General features: G+C 37.2%; 1 protein-coding gene across 3 annotated transcripts in view; it reads left to right on the plus strand.

The window, feature by feature from the left end:
• yeats2 (YEATS domain containing 2) overlaps window positions 1-24622 on the plus strand; it is a 41988-nt gene that overhangs the window by 100 nt on the left and 17266 nt on the right. For 2 of the 3 annotated variants that reach the window (XM_067452632.1, XM_067452634.1), the window contains exons 1-15: window positions 1-39; window positions 453-570; window positions 682-779; window positions 4655-4747; window positions 6348-6575; window positions 7537-7649; window positions 10260-10421; window positions 10831-10942; window positions 11452-11496; window positions 12932-13133; window positions 13475-13693; window positions 14431-14592; window positions 20614-20708; window positions 22382-22564; window positions 23397-23637. The exon at window positions 1-39 is cut by the window's left edge and continues 100 nt beyond it. In XM_067452632.1, the coding sequence (XP_067308733.1) occupies window positions 471-570; window positions 682-779; window positions 4655-4747; window positions 6348-6575; window positions 7537-7649; window positions 10260-10421; window positions 10831-10942; window positions 11452-11496; window positions 12932-13133; window positions 13475-13693; window positions 14431-14592; window positions 20614-20708; window positions 22382-22564; window positions 23397-23637 (2053 nt within the window). In that variant the 5' untranslated portion in view covers window positions 1-39; window positions 453-470. Of the gene's footprint in view, window positions 40-191; window positions 313-452; window positions 571-681; window positions 780-4654; window positions 4748-6347; window positions 6576-7536; window positions 7650-10259; window positions 10422-10830; window positions 10943-11451; window positions 11497-12931; window positions 13134-13474; window positions 13694-14430; window positions 14593-20613; window positions 20709-22381; window positions 22565-23396; window positions 23638-24622 lie in introns of those variants that run through there. The other variant, XM_067452633.1, reaches the window with a different exon arrangement.

Raw genomic sequence — 24622 nt, forward strand, 5'->3', positions numbered from 1 at the left:
AAGCATCTCACCGTTAAACATCTCACCATCATATTCAGCGTAGGTTTACGTGTAAATAAATACACCTACAATTTTTGTCCGTGTTTACGTCACATTTTGCTTAGTTTAGTAAAAGGTCAGTGATGAGAGTTTTGCAATAACTGCTGTAAAAGCTGTTGTTGGGTTTAGCTTAGTGTGTGTGTATGTCACACTAGCAGCGTCTTCTTTCTGTTTTTCTTATTTTTAAACCTCTGCAAAAACTAATAGCATTTTGTCAATGAGATATAATGACACGTGTCTGTATAGATACTAGGTCTGTGTTTTGAAAATCTAGTAAGTTGCCTATCTAGGAAACATTTTTGGGAATTATAAGAAACTGGGTAGACAGCTAACTAAGTTGAGACACAACCATTGTGTGTCTGTAGGATAAGTTTGTTGTTGTTTATGTGTCAAGCTTTGTACTTTGTCTGCAGTCTAGCCAATGAGTGATCATGTCTGGGGTCAAAAGGAAAATAGAGGACAAAGATCCTGACTATGAGGACATCACTCAAGTGCGGGAGAACAAGAGGAGCAAAGTGGTGGAGCAGAATGGTAAGACTAACAGTTAGTTTCCTAACAGTGGTGTAGAGTATAACCCAGTGGTTTACTTAATACTGATTTAAGTTGTTTTTTTTAATCTACCTGTTTGATTTTTTTTACCAGCCCGTGATGCTGCGGTGCAGAAGATTGAAGCCATTATTAAGGATCAGTTTTCTCTTGAGATGAAGAATAAAGAGCACGAGATTGAGGTCATCGGGCAGGTAATCATCTGCCCAACACTCACCTGGGGTCGTATTCACAAAACATTTTATCTCACTACTAAGGGTTCTCCTAATTAGCAGTAAAAGTTCCTAGGTAAGAGTTTTCTCTTAAAACCTATTCACAAAGTTGCTCAAACCAACTTTTACTAAGGAATAGAGAGAAGTCTTAAAGTTTAGTTCACCCAAAAATGAAAATTCTGTCATTAATTACTTACCCTAATGTTGTTCGACACCCGTAAGACCTCCGTTCATCTTCAGAACAAAAATTAAGATATTTTTGTTGAAATTCAATGGCTCAGAGTCAGACAGGCCTTCATTGACACCAATGTCATTTCCTCTCTTAAGACCCATAAAAAGCACTAAAGACGTCGTTACGAAGCCCATCTCACTACAGTGGCTCTACAATTATTGTATGAAGTGACGAGAATAGTTTTTGTGCACAAAAACACTATCATATTGCTATATTTAAATAAAGATTTTAAAATAAATGTTGCCATATTCAAATTAAGATTTAAAAAAGCGTCACTAATTAAACTAGTATATGTTCAGCTAATTGTCAACCTCTTGCATGTCTGCGTCTCGAGAGATTGCAGAATTCAAGTAACAAATAATATTTTATACACAAAGTTTGGGAGGAGCCCTGCTAAGACTTGCAGCCGACTCACCTAGTTACCTTGACAGTTGCCTGTATCCCTCCGCCCCCTCAACTCCTCATTCTCGGCCCAGCCAGGGATACAGGGGGGTACTCTGGGTTTGGGCTAAATCCCTAGCTTGGAGCCCTCGATCCCTTCAAACAGCACAAAAAAATTGTCTTATTTTATTATTTTACAATTTTTAAGTGTGACCTCGTGAAACTACTATCACAGGTAAAATACATTATTTTCTTATTTTTTTTAAATGAATAAATAAATAATATTTATGATAGGAAAGTGAATAGACAAGAAGTGAAGTCGAAGGGAGAAAGGTCCACAACAGCCATAGACCCTTTTCACATTTCCGTGGGGTGTAAAAGTCAGGGATGTAAAAAGTACTGAGAAAGTTCATTTAAAGTGAATTTTCTGGTATGGGTGTCTGTGTGTCAATGCTTAAAAATATACTTAAAGTGATACTTCACTGCCTTTTCATATTAAACTATGTTATTCCCTTAACTTAAACGAGTTGATACATACGTCTCTCGTCTCAGTGCGTGCACTTAATCTCTCTGACACGCAGTGACGATCTGATAGCATTTAGCTTAGCTCCCTAAGCCCAGTTCATTCACTATGGAACCAAACAGAGATCAAGTTAGAAGTACCAAACACCTCCACGTTTCCCCTATTTAAATACAGTTACGCGAGTAGTTGAACGATCAAGTATGGTGACAAAATAAAACGTGGCGCGTTTCTAATCGGATTAAAAATGAGAACTATAATGTATGGCGGAATAGCACTTCTGAGAGTACTTCGGCTCGGCGCAGTAAAAAGTCCCGGCCGAAACATCTTCCCTCACATCTCCCTATGGAAAGAAATGAGAGAGTGAAGGGGAGGTGTGAGGAAAGATGTTTCGGCCGGGACTTTTTACTGTGCCGAGCCGAAGTACTCTCAGAAGTGCTAATCCGCCATACATTATAGTTCTCCTTTTTAATTCGATTAGAGAAGTACATCGTTTTATTTTGTCACTATACTTGATCGTTCAACTATTCGAGTAACTGTATTTAAATAGGAAAAAGATGGAGGTGTTTGGTACTTCTAACTTGATCTCTGTTTGGTTCCATAGTGAATGAACTGGGCTCAGTGGGCTAAGCTAAATGCTATCAGATCATCACCGCGCGTCAGAGAGATTAAGTGCATGCACTGAGACGAGAGAGGTATGTATCAACTCGTCTTAGTTAAGGGAATAACATAGTTTAATATGAAAAAGCGGTGAAGTAACCCTTTAAAAATCGAATATCTTGCCTAAAACATACTTAAAGGACAGCTCCGGGGAATTTTTAAGTTAATCTTTATCGCTATACCTTTTTGAGTACAGTCTATAGAAAAACCAACCGGTTTGGTGCTTGCAACACGAAGCTGTTACAGTTAAGGCCCAGAGCCTCCACTCAGCTAAAATGGCAGTTATGGGGGCATAAATATAAAGGGTGTCTTTGCGCCTCTTAACAGACACAAAATGCAATTAAAATGTCTGTCCAACATCAATAGGTTCCTTACATGACAACGAGATGCTTTTAGAAGCCACTTAGCCATTGTTTAATTTCACTTAAATAGTGTTTTAGACGGCTGGCTGTAGTCTCACACTGAAGTCCTGTGGGAACTCAACTTGTAGCCAGAAAAAAAGGCAAATAGTCCAGTTGGGAGGAGCGTTGTGTGTGTGTAAAGCTGATCTCATTGCTCTGCTCATCGGCTCATCGGTTCTCAGTATCGAATGTGTCCGAGAGAAACGTTTTTTGATTCTGTACTGCTGATCCGAGAACCGCTGCTTGTCAGTTACACGCACATGCTCGGTATTAGCTGCTCGTGAGTTCTCTTCAGTTCTCTCATTAAAACATGTCTCTGTTCGGGGAACTGTTGGAGTTACAACATATAAGTTACAACCGTTTAGAACGATTCAGTCCGATTTGGTGTACTGATTTGACCGGTTCACTAAAAAGAATGATTTGTTCGTGAACTGGACATCACTAGAGTTCTAGCCTGTAATGGTAAGGGCCGTGGCGTTTCTGGACAACCTGTGCTTGGCACTTCAGCCAATAAAAATACTTGAAACTACATTTGGCCATCTAACCAATCTAAGACCATTGCATTTTTCGGAGGGGTGGGCTTCATGGAAGCAGGAAGCAAATGAGCTGTTCAACTGTTCAAAGGACAGTGGAGACAGCGGTAAAATATAAGAAAAATAAGGCGTTTAAAAAAAAAGTATTAAGACGTTATACTGCGCCCCATAAACACAACCAAGCCTAGAAAAAAACCACGGAACCACCCCTTTAAATAATGCGATATTCGATATGCGATACGATATTGCAATTAGTGTGTAAAATCTATTTAAATAATATTAAAATAGTTTTTTTTTTTTAACTGAGAATTTAACCATATGTGTTTAAAAGAAAACATCGCTACAACTTCTGAAAATGACCAGCAGTGTCGTTCACTTTTCTGTGTGTGTGTGTGTCAGACCGCGCGAGACTGCAAGTTATTGTTTTTTGCAAATTATTGCGTTTAATAATTATTTTTAACATCAGGCAAGTCCCATAAGTAACAGTCGTGTGCCCAGTCTATTCTCTGCTATGCGTAGACCTAAAACGGACACTTTTCACAATGTTGAAGTAGCCTATTAAAATATTCAGATATTGCATGCCGTTGCAAATGTTCGGTTACTAGTGCAGAATCTTTCCAACTGCAAGTTGGTACAAAAATCTGGGGAAAGTTTAGTAATGTATTCCAGTGTTTTGTTTCCTAGTTGCAGACTAGTTTTTTAAATATAAACTTTTGTATGTTTCTAAAATATATGAAAGGACTAAAGTTCACCCATCATTATTAGTAAAACAGTGATTATTAGTAAAACACATTAGTTAAAGCAGGTGATTTAGGGCCAGAGACTCTAAAAGTGATAAGATGTCTCTTTACATGGTTGAATGAACATATTACAATGAAATATATTTTGTTGATGGTTTAAAGAAGGGTTCAGTGAGGTGATTTGCTAGTATGGACAAAAATATTATATTTAAAATGAATATAAAATTGTTAAAAAATATAAAATTGTATATATATATCTGTATTATGCTGTGTTATTTATTGTATATAAGTGTGTGATAATGCATCAGCACTGCAGCTATTGAGAGAAAAGGTTAAATCTGATGTTGGTATTAATAATGTTGTTGTTATTATTATCTTTTTTTCCTTCAGAGGCTGAATGAGGCCAGGAGAATGATGGACAAGCTTAGAGCGTGTATTGTTGCAAACTACTATGCCAATGCTGGCCAGCCTAAAGCCCCTGAGGTAATGTGTAGAGATACGTTTTGTCTATCGAGTGAAACAGTCAGGTTCCAGAAGTAAAACATCCCATTCATTTTCTCTATGGGGTATTGATTTTTAACATAAACATTTAAAGACAGAACTACTGTGACCTATGAGGTTGTTAATCAGTGCTGTATGCTGTTAAAGTCATTAGCTGAAAGTCCTTCAACAGTGTAATTTCTGGTGGATCAACTATAAAAACTCAACATAATTAGCGTTTTTAAATTAATCCCCGTTTTAAGTATAATGTCAAGCATAACTTTTTTTACAGGTCCAAATGTTCTATCAGATGTCAAAAGCAAAACAAATGATGCTGCTATAAAATCATGATCCTAACTTGCAGATGGTCAGACAGTGATTCATCTTTTATTCAATCATTTAAATATGGGTCTGGATGCTGTGAGCTTAGAGACTGTAATGAGTTTTAAAAGCTTTGCTTTAAAGGGTTAGTTCTTCCAAAAATGAAATTGATGTCATTAATTACTCACCCTAATGTTGTACCACACCTGTAAGACCTCATTTTTCGGAACACAGTTTAAGATATTTTATATTTAGTCCGAGAGCATATCTAAGTGTATGCACACTATACTGTCCAGTATAGTTAATCAATTAATTAGAATCTCTTGAAGCATCGAAAATACATTTCGGTCAAAAAATCTAAGACTTTATTCAGCATTGTCTTCTCTTCCGCGTTTGTTTTCAAACCTCAAATAAAGATTTAAACAGTTATGAATCAGCGTATTGATTCATGATTCGGATCGCCAATGTTACTTGATTTCAGCAGTTTGACACGCAATCCGAATTATGAAACAATACTCTGATTCATGACCGTTTGAATCTTTATTTGACCATTGAAAGCAAACGGGGAAGAGAAGACAATGCTGAATAAAGTCGTAGTTTTTGTGATTTTTGGACCAAAATGTATTTTCGATGCTTCAAGAGATTCTAATTAACTAACTGATGTCACATATGGACTACTTTGATGATGTTTTTATTACCTTTCTGGACATGGACAGTATAGTGTGCAGACACTTGGATACGCTCTCGGACTAAATACTAGGAAAGTCATTACTGACATAAATTTAATTTTTGGGTGAACTAACCCTTTAATGTGTGATATGAAGAAACAGTGCTCATAAACTGCTGCTGAGATAGTATTCTCAGTTGAAATGAGAAGAGGCTTGAACCTTAGTTCACAACATAAGCAGATAGTTATATGTTTCTTCATTTTAAATTTGATTATATAATTTTGAATTGTCTTTTTGACTGTTTGAATACTTTTTTTGTTTAGGTTAGGTTTTTAATCTTATGATTCACCTCATAGTTGGTTGGTTTGGTTCATGGCTTCTAGCTCTAACTTTCTTTAAATCCCTATGAGTTTTCAAATAATGTTTAAAAATACTTCTGGAACTAAGGCCACAAAAAAGTGGGAAAACACTGTTACACACTTTATGTATAAAAACTAACAAACAATAGTCTTCTGTTTTTGCTACTTCTACATGAATAAACATCCAGTTTTGTTGTTTTGTAGAAAGTTGATTTAAGCCCAAACAATTGATCACTTGATTTAATTTGCTTCCAGACCTCTAAGAGTGACCCATCTGTGCTCAACCACCCTGCCATAAAGCGCTTCCTGGATTCCCCCTCACGCTCCTCATCTCCGCTGAACCAGAATTCAGAGACGCCATCACAGGTCCAGTCTGAGACCGAGTCCCTCAGCCAGCATGGGGAGGCTGGGGAGAGAGAGACGGACAGCGGGAGAGAGGATGGTGCTCCACGTGAACGGCGACCTGGCAGAAACACAGGAAAGGTTAGTGGCCCACACACTTTTAGAACATAAGGCTCTTATAGGTTTTCAGAATGAAGTAATAACTCTGCAAATCTCCATTCTATTTAAAGTAAGATGAAGCAAAAGCAATAAAAAAGCAATAGAAGACCACTATAATTACTTAATAATGTATTAAATAAACCTTTGATAACATTTTAAGATGCATTTATGAAGATAAAAATGCTTAATTCAGTATAACAACAGCACTTTGCATTTTAATGCTATCAGACAAAAATATGTTAATAGCAAATTGCTATGTAAGGTATAAGGCTACTACCATAATGATGCAAGTTTATTTCTTTACAAATCAAACACATTTTGTTGTCCTTATATGGCATTATAAAAATTGCATTATAAAGCTATTCACAATGTTACAATGTATTATATATTTTCATGAATAATTGTAACCAAAGTTAAAACGCCAAAAACAAGTATTATAACTGTGGTTAAAAATTTTCGTGAGACCGCAACTACGACCTTTGTGCCATAAATGAAAGAGACGGCGGTCCAGTCCACAAATCACATTGGATTACTTTCACCATGGATTTAATGTAATAGTGCTGCTAACTCTAACCATGGTATTTTGGCAGAAATGGCCAAATGTTTTTACATGATTAATTAATGGTTTGTACAACCTTTTGAGAGTGAAAACTTTACAAAACTTTTGCCAGCACTTCAAAGTTTTACATTTGAGTTAAAGTTAAAAGTTAAAGTTAAAAATGTTCTGCTTGTGCTCCTAAAATATTCAGTAGGGGGCTATAGAACTCCTAGGAAAAAAGCTATATGGAGCCCTGCATACAATGCATTATAAGGTGCATTACAAGGCATAATTAATGCATTAATTCATATATAATGCTTATAATTATACATAAAGGCCTAAAAGTTTTAATACATGTCTGAGGCATTGCTTGACAGTTAATTTTTTTTTTAATTACATGTGTAGGACACATTTGGTGTGCCATCATCTTTAGAGCAGCATGTGACTTACCACACTACTGGAGAGGAGGCTTCTCGCCTCTATATGAAGAAAACCATTGTTGTGGGCAACGTATCTAAGTATGTAGCTTTATATTTGTCTCTTTGATGTCTCTCTCTCGATGTCTTTTGCATTCAGTAGTAGTGTTGTCACGATACCAAAATTATGACTTCGATACGATATCAGACTAAAATATCGATATATCGATACTAAATCGATACCACAGTAAAAAAATATATAAATAAATAAGATAAGATGCTTAATATGACAACAGAACTTATTATTCATTGTTATTTTTAACTAAAAATTCATGTGGCCAGCATGTTCCTTAGGGTTGGGCATCGTTTTGATTTGAACAATTATTGATCAATTACTATTAAAATTATCTCAATGTATTTTTTACAATAGGGTAATTGTGTTGCAATAGCTTACACACAGCACAAGAAAGCTTGATTTCGAATGGTAAATTGAATTTAAAAAGACGAGTAAACAGTAATAAAATAAGAACAAATAAACAGATTACAAACAATAGCACAAATAAATGCAATAGAATAGAAGATACAAATTAAACAGACTGCTTTATTTTTTCAGGTAAGTCTAACATTCAGATAAGAAACTGAATTTAAAAAATGCATAGTAATTACATTTAAAACAACATTGGATAATGTTCTTTGTAAAAAAAAATTCAATAGCGTACAGATGAAACTATTAAAGTTACACAAGTTGATCAGTCAAGAGCAGTTGATCGTTTGTCTTTTTGTAGTTTGAATAGCAAATGACTGCGGTCCCTTTAAGACTAACGGACGCATGGACACTGTTCCTGTTACTCGTTCTTCCTGAACTGTTTGCGACTGTGTTTACGTTAATACTCTTCCAGATGTGCACAGATAATTCTTTGAGTGTATTTGACCAATAATAAGCTGGAAAAGGAAGCAAATGTTTGCACTTGTATCATGTCAGAGGCGGCTTTATTACGGTAGGCTATGTGTGTGTGCGCTTCAGATGTGAGCACGAAATCTGCGGGGATTAGTAGAATTAATTTATGTGCAATCCCGCACGAAATTCAGACCGATCACACACTAACACTAACACACTGTCATGAGGAAAAAGTCCAGCATAACGCGCGCTCGCCGTGCTCAGAGGTTAACCGGGCTGAGTGAGAATATGCCGGTGTGTGTCAACTCGCTGACGGTCAGAGAGGAGAGCGCAGCTGATATCGATACTGTAAAAACTGAGAATCGTATCGTTTCAGATATTCCAGTATCGATATATATCGAAATATCGATATTTTTGACAACACTATTCAGTAGTAGTCTGAACCCTGTATGATTTAAAAACATTTTATCATTTGTTGTGTAGATCAGCTTTATCCAAACAACCAGAGGGTTAATGGCCTAAATCTGTTATTGCACTAAAGAGTTTTGATATAGCTTCTCTGGGATTCTGACTGATGTGCTCTTGCTCTGAACAATACTGTGTGCCCTTGAGTAGGACGCTTTATTTTTGGTTCTGCAACCTTAAAGGGATAGTTCACCCAAAAATTCTGTAATCATTCTATTTTCATATCATTTTAAATCCTTCTTTCTTCTGTGAAACACAAAAGGAGAAATATCTGAAGTTTTGTGAACATACCAAGGCAAAATACGCCTGATGTCAAAGGCTTAAGTGAAAAATTCTGGTCTGTTTGATAAATGTTTTAAATATATTTTAGAAGTCTTTTAATATATAGTATAGCTGTAGTGAGGAGCTACAGTGGTCTCTAGTCATTGAAATATCATGGAAAATAATGATTGATACATTAAGAAGAATGTTATACAGGTTTGGAATGACAAATGGTTCTTCAAATCATCATGCTTCCTGCTGCTCTGTCACAAACTGAAAAACGGCCACTGAATGAATGCTAGCCATTGATTATTTGGATAAATGCTTTCATGAGAAACAATACTTATTTCTCTGAGCTTGTATTAATTTTTAAATACGTAACTTTCTCCAGAAAATCTCTGCATTATTTTTCTGAAACCCAATAAACCTCTACGTGGCAAAAAGCAAAGCTTTAACTTTCCCTAGGCAGGGATCTAACCTAATTTATCCTGCATTATCCTGTAGTCCTCGTCTACTTTACCTCATAAAATTCACTCAGAGCATGTGAGAGAGACACAAGTGTGTGTGTCTGCATATGAACAATGATATAAGCTAATTTTTTTCTGCCTGCAGAGCTACTAAAGATCTTTAAAATCTTTACTCTAGGGCCAGTGTTCTGAAAAACCTCAAGCTGTTCATCTGAATAAAGACTCTCTAAAGAGCTCTACATTCTACATTTATGTGTGTAGCAGACGCTTTCTTTTCTGAGAAACTTAAAATGAAATGCACAAATCACATTACTGAGGCAGGTAGCTGAAAATACACAATGCTTGCTGAGCTGAAAAGAAACGCACAACTTGGGCAAATAAACAAATAAGGCAAATAAGACTTATCATTGCTGCTACTGGATGGATACATAGCAAAACATAGCAACAAATGTTTAAAATAAGTTTTCTGACAGTTACTGGGAAGTTCATACCATTTTTTTCTTTTCTAATTCAGGGTTGTGAACAACAATCCTGACCACAAAAATAAGTGAAAGCTTGTGTGCATGCTACTATAAAATGATTTGTTAGATTTTTTTTTAGACTTGTTGTTTTCTTTCTCAGGTATATTGCTCCTGATAAACGTGAGGAGAACGATCAGTCCACTCATAAATGGATGGTGTATGTTCGAGGTTCTCGTAAAGAGCCTAGTATCGATCATTTTGTGAAGAAGGTCTGGTTCTTCCTGCACCCTAGCTACAAGCCCAATGATCTTGTTGAAGTCAGGTGTGTGTATGTGTGTGTGTTAACTTGCCTCTCTAATTTATTGTTTCTTTTTTTGTTCAAAAACTGCATTTAATTTAAATAGATTTTTTTTGTGTAAAATTCGAAATGTCTTTACTGTCATTTGTGATCAACTTAATACTTAATGCATCCTTGCTGATCCAAAGTATTGATTTCCTGTCAGCGATTCATTTTGCTCATGGTTATGCTTCAAGCTATATCAACACAGAACAGTCAGTGCCCTCTAGTGGAGGAGAGTATATGCTCCTCTGTCCTTTTTATTTCTCTCTTCTGAGAGAGAAAGGCTCCTTTTAATGTGTGTGTGTGTGTGTGTGTGTGTGTGTGTGTGTGTGTGTGTGTGTGTGTGTGTGTGTGTGTGTGTGTGTGTGTATGTGTATGTTTGTGTGTTTAGTGAGCCACCATTCCACTTGACACGTCGAGGTTGGGGAGAGTTTCCTGTCCGAGTGCAGATTCACTTTAAAGATCAACGGAACAAGCGTATCGACATCATCCACCACTTAAAGGTCAGAAGTTTACTGACCCGCTTGCACTCTCTTTGAACAATTTTGTTGCCCTTTTCATTCTTACTTTTATCGCTCTTTATCTTTCTTTGTACTTTTTTACATGGGAAATTCAAACAAACACTAGAGGACATCCTCCTCTATGTCTATGAGAGGATTCATTTTTTTTAGTTTGTGTGCAAATTGCACATAATAGAACATGCCGATATGAATCCATCATTTTATGCTTGATTCTCTGAGTCTAAAGTGTGAAATGGTTGATTTTTATAAAGCATTCTGTCTGTTGATATTTCCTTTCTCCTTTATCTCTTGGCACAGCAATCCCTTTTGTTATAGGTTATAAATACAAAGATAAAATAGAGGGAAATAAATCGAGATGTCGAGACAAAAGAAAAGTTTGTGGATTAAAGTACTTTCTTCCACTCACCATCCTGTTAGATTCTCGACAGCAAAGACTGTTGAATGTTCTTTAATGTCTCTGTTATTTATCTTCTTTTTTTGTGCTCCCTCAGCTTGACCGTACATACACGGGTTTACAGACTTTGGGAGCTGAAACGGTAAGACGCATATAAAAGCAGGCACATAGGAATTTATTTACATATTTCTTAAAATTTTCCTGAAACTACAGCTGTTCTCATAGTTTTACATGATTATGTTTTTATTATTATTATTATTTTTCAAAAAGAGAGAGCCTATATACTCTGTGTTTTTCATGCACAAGATTTAAATAAGAATGAGGAGGCAATGGTGTTTGAGACTCACAGTATGTGATGTCCATGTACTGAACTCTTATTATTTCAGTATGTCAAGGTTAATTACATTTTTAATTCTACGGCACCTTTAAAAACTGGGTTTTTACAAATGTTTAGTTGAAAGGTTTAAGTTCTGAACTCACTGTGAAGCGCTCTGAGAGAGTGAGAACATTGTGCATAAGTGTCTGAAAATTATCACAGATAAATATCAACTTAATCAACTTAAGGAGGAGCACATTTCACTTAATGGACAAAGAAGAGAAGTAAAGGTCTTAATTGTAAATATAGTAATGAAAATGTCGTAGTATTCAAGATGATGGCAAGCACAAAACTGGAGTTCTGGTTAGTGTGAGAATGCAAGTGTCAGTCAGGTAAATGAAAAATGTGTGAATGTGTCCAATGAAGGTTCATTGGTGTCACAAATCTGGTTTCTGACCATGATGCCACAGTGTAATTAAAAGCTAAACTGTGTAAATGATTTTCCAGAGTATAGCCCTATTCGGACGGGATTAGTTTAACATGGGGAGATGGGGGTAAAGTAATTATTACCAGAGGTTCTCTGTGATTTTAGTCTCGTCCAAATGTGCTGTCTCGGTTTACTTCTAAAGATTACAAAGACTTTTAACTTCTGGAAAAAGGTCTGGAAAAATGACCTCGGGTAATCTAATCCCGTTCGAATAGGTAGGACAACTCTGTGGCAAACCTCCAGTGTTTTCCGCATATCATTTAAAACAAAAAGAAGATCAAAAGCAATTATTAGAGGCACAAAACGTATTTTAACTCTAGGAAAGTGCCTATTACCAACACAATCCAATCAGAATCGTTAGACTGGACCTAACTGTTTTATAAAACAGACACACACATATAGGAGTTCAGACTGGCGCTCATGTTGTTTTTGCACACTTTGATAACAGCAACGTCATATGCACATGGCGACAAGGAGGTTACTGTGGTGCGTAAAGCAAGTTACTCCTACCACTTTTGCTAGTTTTACTGAGATGTCTTATCCCGTGTGAATTGGCCATTAATATTACAAATGTCCTGAGGTAAAAGGTTTTTGTCATTCAGTCAGCATCCCAGGTTTTTTTTATTAGCTACAGTACTAAAAAGAGCAGAAAAAGGCCTTTCAAACAGAGCATAGTAATAATGTTGCAATGACAGTGTTTACTGCATGTGTCAAATATATCAGATTTGTCTTTAAAATGGCCTTTTTTTAGTTTCTCTGTTTTATTTCCTAAAGGTGGTGGACGTTGAGCTCCACAGAAACTCTCTGGGCGATGACTTCTTCTCCTTTGCCCCCTCATCTTCATCATCATCATCATCATCTCATCTACCATTTGTGGGCGGATCTGGCTCCTCCTCCTCCACAGCGGCTCAGGGCTCTCGGCGGCACTCCTCTCCCTCTCAGCCCCCTCATGATGATCAACCCAGCTCAGAAAGAGGTAGACAAAACATACACAATTATTACAATTATACACATAATCACACAAAATAATAATAAAGTCTCCCACTGTTTATTTCTAATTGGATTATTTTGATTAAGAGGATTAGTAGGATGTTTGCACTTTATTGCATAAGAAGTGGAAGCTGTGTCAAATATGTATTTTTCCAAGACTGGGCCTTCATTTTACATTGCTTGCCCAAGCTGCTTGTGTGAAAATGCATTTTGTTTGACGACCTAATGATTCTTCTTGAAGTTATTTTTGTGTAAATGACTTCTTGATTAAATCTGTTGATTAGAATCTTAGTCACTCTATTTTCTCGTTTTCCTCCTCATTTACAGGTGTCACTGTCAAGAGTGAGTCGATGCGTTCTTCATGTTCTGAACGAACTTCACAGTCAAATAGGTCTGAGAAAATCACCCTTGGCTGCCACGGAAACTCTGCCTTTCAGCCAATCACGGCCAGCTGTAAGATCATTCCACAAGGCCAAATGCCCAGTCCCGCCGAATCACCAGGGAAATCATTCCAGCCGATCACGATGAGCTGCAAGATTGTGTCTGGTGAGTCTCACAGGCGCACAAAGAAGGTGGAGAAGAGTAGAGTTGAAATGCAAGCAGTAAGATCTTCTATATAAAGTCTCTTTCATGTTGCTCTGGCTTTTTTCTGCTAGAGGTTTAGATTTTTTTTTAGAGAAAGGGAGAAAGTTGTGAAACTCCTCTGTACTGCATTATAGATTTGCTGTCAGTGTATGACAGCAGATCTAAGAGGAGCTCAGTCTATGTCCTTGTCTTGCTTTGCCAGACCTACTCTTTATAATGTGTGGTCCACATTGCATCTTACTCTTGCCAAGAACCACCCACTTATGCCACCTTTCCACTATCTCCGGCATCTGCATACAATTGTTGTGTTTTGCTCCCTAGTGGAAGTCAAATTAAACATTTAAAATGAATGTGAAGCAGACATTCTTCCACTTATTCAAAATGGTAAAATTAATGAATAAACAGACAAATATATTCCATGAAACCCATAAACTTTGACAAATCTTGGCAGATATTTGACTTGTAGCATCCTGGGAACTTACCAGCATGATTGTTTCCCATTGAAAGCTGTATACTCTGAAATTGTGTAAAGCCAGCCAATCAGTTTTGCCATTTTGAGGATATTCTAGATGGCAAATTCAGTTGGCTTGTTAAGATGTGAAACTGTTTTGTAATGCATTATGGATTTGCAGTGAGAAATTTAAGAGGATCACACTGTATTGCACACTAATTACAGAACCAAATATTTTGTATTTCAGGCTCTCCTATCTCCACCCCTAGTCACTCGCCTCTACCCCGGACATCGTCATCCACACCAGTTCACATGAAGTCCAGCCCCTCAGTCATAAACAACCCCTATATTATTGTGGACAAACCAGGACAAGTCATTAATATGGCTGCATCGGCATCTGCAGCTTCAGGTACATACTCTCCCACATCCCAACAGTCGCTTTTACTGCACAATAAATCACATCTCTTCTATGTTTATCTGAGTTTCTGTCAAAAAAGATGTTGGTCACTGGGTTTCTGTTTTGTTTACTTATGGTCAACAACAAAGAAGTTCTGACTGGCTGTTATTTTTGCTGCTTTGCTGCAATTCTCTGGTTTTAGCTTTAGAACAATTAAATAATTTTGACTAGAGATGTGTTGCATCGCTCATGGGGAGGACACTGTGTGAGTGTCGGGAGTGAATAATGAAGACAAATCACAAAGTACAAGTTCCCCAGTTCTTTTTCTTTATAGTTCTTGCACTCTGTCTCACACACTTTCTTTGCTTGACTCTTTTCCATGACTCATGCTGTGGGTTTGCAGGCCATCATAAGACCAAGTTGCCATAGCGACCATATCACTTAGAGTTCAGGAGTGTGGAGTATGCAGTTGATGTAACATTATTGTGTGTATGTATATGCATTTGTGTGTGGCGGATAACAAATTCCACCTCCATGGCTTCTCACAAATGCTGTATCACCTATAACTGCATTCTGACTCAACATCTTAAAAACACACACAGACACACAAACACACAAAACACACACTCAAACAAACTTCCACACAAACACACACACTCAAACAAACCTCCACACAAACACACCTACATGCTCTCAGGGAAGATGAGTGTGTGTGTGGGTGGTCAGAGCTCTGTGCTGTGGTTATAAAGCAAAGTAAGCTGTGTTTTCATCCAATGTTGCAAATATAAAGGGTTGGTTCACCCAAAAACGAAATTCTGTCATTAATTACTTACCCTCATGTCATTCCAAACTCATACGACCTTCATTCATCTTCAGAACACAAATTAAGACATTTTTGATGAAATCCAAGAGCTTTCTAATCTCTCCATAGACAGCAATTTAATGAACACTTTAAAGGTTCAGAAAGTTATTGTTAAAATAGTCCATTTGACTCCAGTGGTTCAACTTTAATTTTATGAAGTGACGAGAATACTCTTTGCGCAAAAATAAAGACTTTATTTAACAATGTCGTTATAGCCTGTGCCAGTCTCCTACACAGTTTATTTTGTTAAAATAGTGCAGTGATTTTGAGTTCTACGGCAGCCAATGCTGTTCACGTGAGCACCAGGACGTGTGTGACGACGCATTGATTTTACAATGTAAACTGCGTAGGAGACTGGCACAGACAAGAGCGAAAGTGCTTGTTTTTGCACACAAACAGTATTCTTGTCACTTCATAAAATTAATGTTGAACCACTGGTTGGTCCAGTTATGTTGTCCCATCACAAAGTCACATTACATTTTTGATGCGCATTAAGGAATGTGTTTCCATCGTAGTTTTCTTAATTCAAGTTTTTTATGCACATTTTAAGAATTTATGGCACATCTTACCATTTCCATCCAGTTTTTTTTTAATGCAATATCCCAAACTGCACATACAAATAGATGGATGGAAACATAATTATAGTGACCATTAGAGATGGACATATCAAGAACAAACATAGAAATATCACTCAACTTGCATTCACACAATTCTGTTATGCCCAAAAATGCTGATTTTGAATGTTGCTGTCATGGCAAATTTCTCTATAGGTTTGAAGAACTGGCTTGAACTGAAAATAAGCCTTTGATGCACTAAAATGCTGTCTAGGTAGAGCGGGCACTTGGTTATTACATTTGAGCACGTCTTTGATTGTCTATAATGCTTTTTTGTATGCCGCTCACTAGGTTTCAAAACACATTCAATCTCTTATGACTGCTGTGTTCTGATATAGCCTCTGCCAAATTCAAACAATGGCATGAAAATGCAGCGTTAATGAATTCTGAGCATCTTTTTTAGAGGAATTACGTGCCAAGCCGAGTACCTTACGTGCACCTCCCCTCCCGAGCTTCTGAACTTGCAGTGTGTACACCCGCCTTAAGAAACAGCTGCTTTGAGTTAGAACTAACATCAACATCTAAAATATTCTGCTACATGGTTTTATGAATTATTAAGGAATTGCCAAGAAGATTCCCTACAGGGAAAATGTGTCTATTACACGAAGATGAGTAAAGCCTAGTTCAGACTGCACGATTTTCAAACTCGTCGGGTCACTGCTCTATTCACACTGCATGACTATCTGGGGTATCATTCAGTCACTGCTGTGTTCACACTGCACGATGGTTTGACGACAGAGGAGTTCACACTGCATGACTGAACAAGAGGAAGAATCGCCGACAACTCTCTCTCTCTCCGGTGCAAACTACGTTTCCCAAACACACGTGCGATGTGCCTAGTAAACAACGCGAGATCACACGTGCGTCAGACCGGAGTTCTCTCGCGACACTTTGAATTGTTATTTAAAATGATAAACTGCACAACGTTTGCTTCAAACTGTCTGTGCGCTGATTTGTAGAGAAAAAGAAAAAAGATTATGGCGGAAGAAATTGTTGGAGAGACAGAGGGAGCCAGGATTGTTTTCTGCAAAGACAGTTTGAGGTAAATAAACAATTTTGTAATGCGCTGCTTCTGTGGCTGGATGTGCAAATGTTTGGGCTTTGTTTCTGTTTGATAGAATTGTAAATATATCTATTAAAATACTGATATTCTGCTCTATAACTCCTCCCTGAACGTCCTGCTGCCCTGTATCTCAGTCTTTCATTGGCTCTCGGTCATCGCCGATGTAATTTTCAGTCAGAACGCTGTTCACACAGCAGGAGTTTGAATCGCTGACAGGTCCAGATATTTAGCATGCCAAATATCTCACTGGCGTCGGCGACTCGTCGGCGATTCTCTCTGATCGCGTCTTTGATTATTCACACTGCGTGATTGTCACTCGCGTGCACGAGCACCGATTTGCCTGTGATCTCGGGCATTTGTCGGCGATTTCGCAAAACCTGTCGGCGACTCAAAATCGGGGCAAAAATCGGGCAGTGTGAACTAGGCTTAAGGCAGTGTTACTGTCAGGGGTGGAAATTAGCACCAGCCAAATGCGGGTGATTTTGCGTTATGGCGGGTAATCTCGCTTCACCTACCGGCCACAGTGGCGGGTAAATAAAAATAGCATACTGTTTCACCTCTTAGTAAACTTTGTTCAATGCATGCGAGTGCTGCCGTATGTCCGAATATGAGCAGTCATTTTCACCGTCATCACCCGAGTGTACAGTCAGAAGATGCGAATGAGAACTTGCGTGTGCTGTCTCTGTGCATCATCTGAGAGCGCGCACTCGTCTCACAGCGTGCAAATATTGAGTTCTCTGTCAAGTCTTGCACTTAAATGGACAAACTCACACAAGAATGTCAACATGTCCATCTTGATAAGTATCCTAGCAGACATAGTATGTATATGCCTTAAGTGAACTTTATACGGTTGAAAAAGACGATGCATATCCGTGCATTAGGTTTTAAAGGGGCAGTAGCCTTTACTGTTCTTTTTAATGTCAAACAAAAGATAGACATCACTCACTGCTTTTGATCGAATAGTTTTTGCAAGTTTAATAAGGATTAATCTTTAATTTAAACAGTTAAATATGCAGTTATTTTACATTTGATTACTTTATTCAATTTCTGTACCTTTCTACAGGCCAGTAGGCCTGTACATTATTATTTAATGTACACATGAGTGAGGTCAAGTTAAATATTTTAGTTTGAATTTTATTTTATAATCTGGATTGTTGCAATGTGCTAAATAAATATTTGCATAATTTGTAATTGATTTATTATTTGAAACTTTAATATTAATTTATGCAATGCCTTGATTTTTAGTCAAGTTACAGTCATAGCATTAGCCATAAATGCAATGGTACTAATAATTGTAATCATTTATTTCGGTGTTTTTGTTTTCGGACTTGGTTTCCTCTTTTTCGATTTCGGTGCATCCCTAATGACAATGTTCTGCTCGGTATGTTGTCAACACAACACGAAGATGCCAAAACTAATAGTTTCATTGTTGGGACTAAAAACCTAAAACTGGAAGCCATAAAAGACCACAAATCATACAAATGCCACATCCAGGTAAAAAAAAAAAAAGAGCACACAGAGCCCTACTAATTTAATGAAATGTATATCAGTTCGTGGTTTGTGTGAAAGAGAAAATGTCAGTATTTCATTGAGACTTGAGATTAAATAAACTGCTTAAGTATTGTAGAGCTTGTACATTTTGCAGTTACACATTGTCGATTAAAAACAAAAAAAAAGTGGCTGGTGATTTTGAAATCCACCAGCCACAGTGACCGGTGGTAAAAAAAAGTTAATTTCCATCCCTGGTTACTTTCCTGATTCATTAAGGTCTCTAAGGAAACTTGTTTAAAAATGAAAATGACCTTGTAAAAACAAGTGTGACAACTGTTGTCATTTTTATTACTTTTCCTAAATGAATGGAAATAATTTTTACTTCAATTGTCAGTGTCAGCAGCTTCACAAAATTACTGCATGCATGTCTTGAGCTGTAATAGCTCTGTGTTACTGGAGAACAGAGCTTGTGAAAATCAGGCTGTGAATCTGGAGAAGCTGCAGTATGCCAACCATCCTGGGGGATGGTGCATTATGAGATTTGGAGTAAATAAACTGCTTTGTTTTTTCAGTTCACTCAGATATACTGGAGAAATTGAGCACAGGAGTGGAGCTGCAGCCTTAACACATTTAGGTTAAACACGCTGAGCTGCAGAGTAACTCATAATGCCATTGTACACAAAGATGCAAACCTGTGTGTGCCAACGTTTTTGTCATCCTCTGAGAAAAAGTCTTAAGCTTAAACAAGAGCAAAAAGCGCTGTGACGCTCATGATATATTCACACATAAAAAAAATCACTTTGATGCGCTTTGATGTAGGGCTAGGCAGTAATTTGAGCTTGTGGAAGGTATCCATAGAGATTTTAGAGATGCATTGCTGCTCTGATTCCGATTTTGTGCTAAAAAAATGTTTGGTTTGAATAGGCTTTTACGTCAAAATTGAATGAAAATGTAATTTCCTTGAATGCATGTCATTGATCTTATTGTGAATGATTCATCCATTAATGTTTAATTTTTTTTGTCTGCTTTTGTCTGCTTTTGGCTGCTTTTTAAAAGAAAATTTCATAACTTTATCTTCCAATTGTTTTTACGGCATAAACCCTACACCCTCCCAATTGAATGTTTATTGGGTTTATTTGAGCTGTGAGATGCGTTATACTTTCTTTGTAAGTTAAATACGGAATGCGGTCCGCACTCTGCAGGTTACTTTATAACATGTTAAATATGGATATTTTTCTTTTTAAAAACCCATCGATTCGCTTCAGAAGGCATTTATTAACCCCCTGGAGCTGACTGGAGTGCCTTTATAATGGATGGATGCACTTTTGGCTGCCATTCACTGCCATTATAAATCTTGGATTAGCCAGGACATATCTTTATATCACTCGATTGTATTTGTCTGAATTAAGAATGTAATATACGAATGTAATGTAAAATAGGATGAATTGAGGGTGAGTTAATTATGGGATAATTTAAATTTTTGGTATGGATATCCCTTTAAGCTCCATTTAAAGTCACAATTAAAACCAATTATTAAATGACAATTCTTGTTTTTATGGAATATTGCCGCATTTATTAGAAACTATTTATCCATATCTTTTTCTTTTTTTATTCCATGCCCTCGTAATCTTTAATCAAAATAACTTCCCATCTCTCTTACTGGTGTGAGGGCAGGGCAACCTGTCACTCACATGACATCATAGCAATAGCAAACCACAACCATTCAATCAATTCCTAATGGACAAAATCAAGTCCTGCCATAAATCATTTTTATTTCAAAGTTTCGCTTGGATATGTATGTCACAATAGTGTCTTGTTGATTTTAAGCTTCTGCCTTCATCCGATCAGTAATCAATGAACTGCCAATGTACCTGCTACTCGCTACTCCCAATACTTCTCTTAAATCGTGACTTTAATACATGCTTCTATTAGGCATTGGCTATTTGTCATATTAAGTGTCATATCTATTTTTTATATCTGCTGTTTTCATATGTTCATCCCAGGCAGTCCATCAGCCAAGCAGAGCAGCACAGCCCATGGTGCTCGATCACCAGCTCCTAAAGTTCACACCAGCAGCTTCCTGTCCTCTGGCGTCAAGGTGAGGCTGAAAGTGTGTGTGTTCTGTTTCTCTCGTAGCATACAATATATTTAATGCAACCCTGCTTAGATTGTAGCTTGGGGTCTTGCAGCTGAAGTCCAGTCATGTGGTTAGGACTTGAAAAAGAATTTACCTACTCTGAGTGTATTTTGCTTCCCTTTTGCTGTCTTTTATTTCATTATCTGGCAGTGGCTTGATTTATTACAATGCATAGTGGTGAGCATCTCTCTCTTGCTTCTACAGGGCAACTGAAGTGAAGAGTGGGTGAATGAGAATAAAATATCAGTAGAAATGATGTGGGTATTGTGATTGAAATCACCTATAATTGAAAAATACAGATGTAGGCAGTTGAAAACAATGTTGCACAATCAGTTCCCCTTCAGGCAGATTGGCATGATGAATCAGTACCCATTTGTGTTCAGAGAGAGCTGTAATGGAGCTTTGTAAGAGGACGACACTACTAAATAGGAATTCATTTGTCTTTCATTGTGCTTTAGAGCTATATTAATATGGGCTCTGCTGTTTACAAAGTGAAAAGATACTGTTTGACTGAATCATACCGACACTTAAAGCTGTAATAAGTTGTCTGTCCTTCTGCTGAACTGATGAGAAACACACTGAAATTAGGTGATGATCTTTCACTCTCTCTCTATCTAGGTTATTCTCTGAGGCTGTTTCAATGTTTTCTGGACACTGCAGGCTAAATTAACACCAGTAGTTATTAATAGGTGCTGCCAGGCGGTGCAGTAAGCGGTCTGCAGCAGCTGTGTGTGTGTGTGGGTTTAAAATGGGACATCTATCTGTGGCGTGATGCTGCTGCTTTTGCGCAAGCTGTGCAGAGGACTGGAGTATTCCCAGAGCACACACACACTCACACACTCACACTCCTATGTGTTATAGATATGCAGTGGGAGGGAATGGGCCACAGATGTTTCTTTAGAAAAGTCTAAAATAATTTGTGCTTATGTCTGGGGTTGTGAAGAATTTTTTTTTTAAGAGGTTTTTCAAAATCTCATGCTCGCCATTTATTTGAGCATTCAAAAAATATTAAAACACTAATGTTTTGTGAAATATTACAATTTAAAATAACTTTTTAACTTTTTAATATACTTTAAAATAAAATTATTATTATTTTGCATCATCAGTTTGAATTAGATTTTTTTTTAAAATCACTATATAGTTCATCATCCATTCTTAAATTTGTGTTATTTCATAGTCTTAGGACTTTACTGTTCGTCTATACTCTAAAGTGTTAAAAACATTGTAATAATTATAAAGAATATAGTAGATGTCAAACTTTTTTCCACTTTTAGTTACCTGAAGGAGTAGCATTTGGTTATAAATTCGATATTGACACTGATGATGTGTGTTTTGTGTGATGACTTTGCTTTAAGTGTTCGTTTTGCTGTGTGCTACTAGCAGGAGAGCTGACTCTCACTCAAGTTCACTGAGTTCAGTCGCTCCCTCAGAGAACTGTGCATTTATCTTTCCTAAGGGAATGTGTGATTCACTATATTAACTTAGGATTTGATCTCACATCCAATATCTCTGAAAATATCTTGGTTCAAATTGAACCGTGAATCAAACTGATGGTTTTTCAGTGCACATCTCGCTGTAATATGACAAGCACAGAGTAATACAATTTCTCTGTCTGACTGTCTGTTCGTCTTCAGGTTATAATCAAGCAAGAACCTGGAGAGGTGCCCACCCAGCCGTCACCACAGCAACAGGTTGTCTCCACAGCAACATCCCAGCAGCAACAGCAGTATGTGACTGTGAAGGGCGGTCACATGATAGCCATGTCACCACAGAAACAGAGTGGGGCGGGGGCCGGAGGAGGGGCCACACCCAGCAAGGTTTTTATATATAAATTTTAGTTTTTTAGTTTTGTTTTTACCATTATGTAACTAATATCTTTCAGTTTTTTTGGCTGCATTTTATGGCTGTAAACATTTAAGCATCAAAGCTCAAAGATTGTTTCGATTCACGACACGTATGATGTCCAAAATTGATGTGTAGTATTTCTATAGTTCCATCCCTTGTTCAATGCTGGTCGTCCTGTCCACAAGGGTTTTTGAAACTGGAGTGCGATGTGGTCATGCTGTCTAAACATATCTCAGGTCATTGCGTCTCTGTGGACGTCCTACTCGTCTTTTTACTGCAGCCTTTTTTAGAACTTGGAAGAGTCAAAGTCACTCGTACATCCTGTTTAGAGACTGCCCATCTACAATATGCCTCTTTGCACAAAAAATACATCTTAATTCTCTGTCTCAACAATAGTGTGTTTATATCTTTGGTCTTTATTCCATATTTTGTATTATTACTTCACAAGGTTTAAAGTCAAGCTATATGATTTTTATCATAGACAATAGAATTTGTTAAAGATACATTTCCCGAATCTGGCCTATTCCTCGTGTCCAGATCCTTAATGTTACAACATATTTTTATTTCAAATAAATGATGGTCTTTAGTAATATTTCACAATGTTACTGTTTATCTGTATCTTTGGTCAGATACATGCAGTCTTGGTGAGCATGAGACTTCTTTCATAAATATTTAAAAATCTTACAGACCCCAAACTTGGATACTTTTTAAAAGTGCATAGTGAGTCGACTGGTAATTGATAGCTCAGTGTTGCATTTAACAAGTTTTTGCAGATGCAGAGTAACTGTGTGTGTGTTTGTGTAGGTGTTGGGGATTCCACTGGGCTCTGCTGTCAAACAGGTCTCAATGAGCAGCGGACAGATCTTGGTTGCTAAGTCCAGCCCCTCTGTGTCCAAGGTGGTAGGCCAAAAGCAAGTGGTAGCACAGGGCGTCGCTAAGGCAATCGTAAGTGGAGGAGGCAGCGGAGCAGGCGGCATTGTGGGACAGCAGGTGCATGCTGGTACCAAGGCAGCAAGTGGGTCTGGAGGAAGTGGTAAAAGTGGAGGTCAGAGTTTGCACACTTTTTTTTTCATGACCCTTATTGTGCCATAAACTAACCCATACAGTTCAACCGATCTCTGCTATGCTGTGTCTTTCTTCTAAACAAGTCAAAATTAATTAATGATCTAACCAGGGGTTTTTCTGTCCTCTCTGAAAACGGAACACTGCACAAAGTTTTAATCTCAATAAATGATGCATGGGTGAATGCGTGTCTGAATTGTAAAACAAAAATAGTTTGTAATTTAGTAATTTTTAGAAGGTTAATTGTGTATATGCGCAAAGTTAATTCTCGCCTGGGATACTAATAAAGATGTACAGAATAGTTGTGTGTGTCTGTGTGTGTCTGTGTGTGAAAGCATTTGTTTGCGTGTTTGGAGAAGTGTTTGTCAGACTGATCAGCAGATGTTGTGCTGAGAGGGGAATTTCACAGGGCTAATCTAAGTGTTTGTGTGGCTGTACTGCAGTGCTGACTAAACCATTAGGATTCGCTATTACTCAGTCAGACACTTGTATCTCCCCGCTGCCTAAATCCTGTTTCCTGCCAGGGGAAACAGGATTTAGCTTAATTCATTTTAAAATACACCCATATGAGGATGCATATAGAAAGCTTGTTTTAGTGGTATATAAAATACTTGAACTTGTGTTGCTATATATTCAGTATAGGCTCATGCTGTACACTTTTTATGTTTTTGAGTCCACTTATAATGATAGTAGGTTGCACCAAAATTAGTTTTACTATTTTAATCCTTAATGGGACAGTTCAGCAAAAAAAAATAATAATAATATTATTGTCTCTTATGTGTCTCTCCAAACTTGCATGACTTTTTTCTTTCATTATGGACAAAAAAATAGAAATTTACATTTATTTGATCAAAAATACAGAAAAACAGTAATATTGTGAAATAATATTTTTTATATATTTAAAATGTTATTTTATTCCTGTAATGCAAAGCTACATTTTCAGCATCATTGTATGTGATTATATGTAA

This window comes from Pseudorasbora parva, chromosome 9 (genome assembly GCF_024679245.1).
Source record: "Pseudorasbora parva isolate DD20220531a chromosome 9, ASM2467924v1, whole genome shotgun sequence".
In the NCBI taxonomy this organism is placed as follows: Eukaryota; Metazoa; Chordata; class Actinopteri; order Cypriniformes; family Gobionidae; genus Pseudorasbora; species Pseudorasbora parva.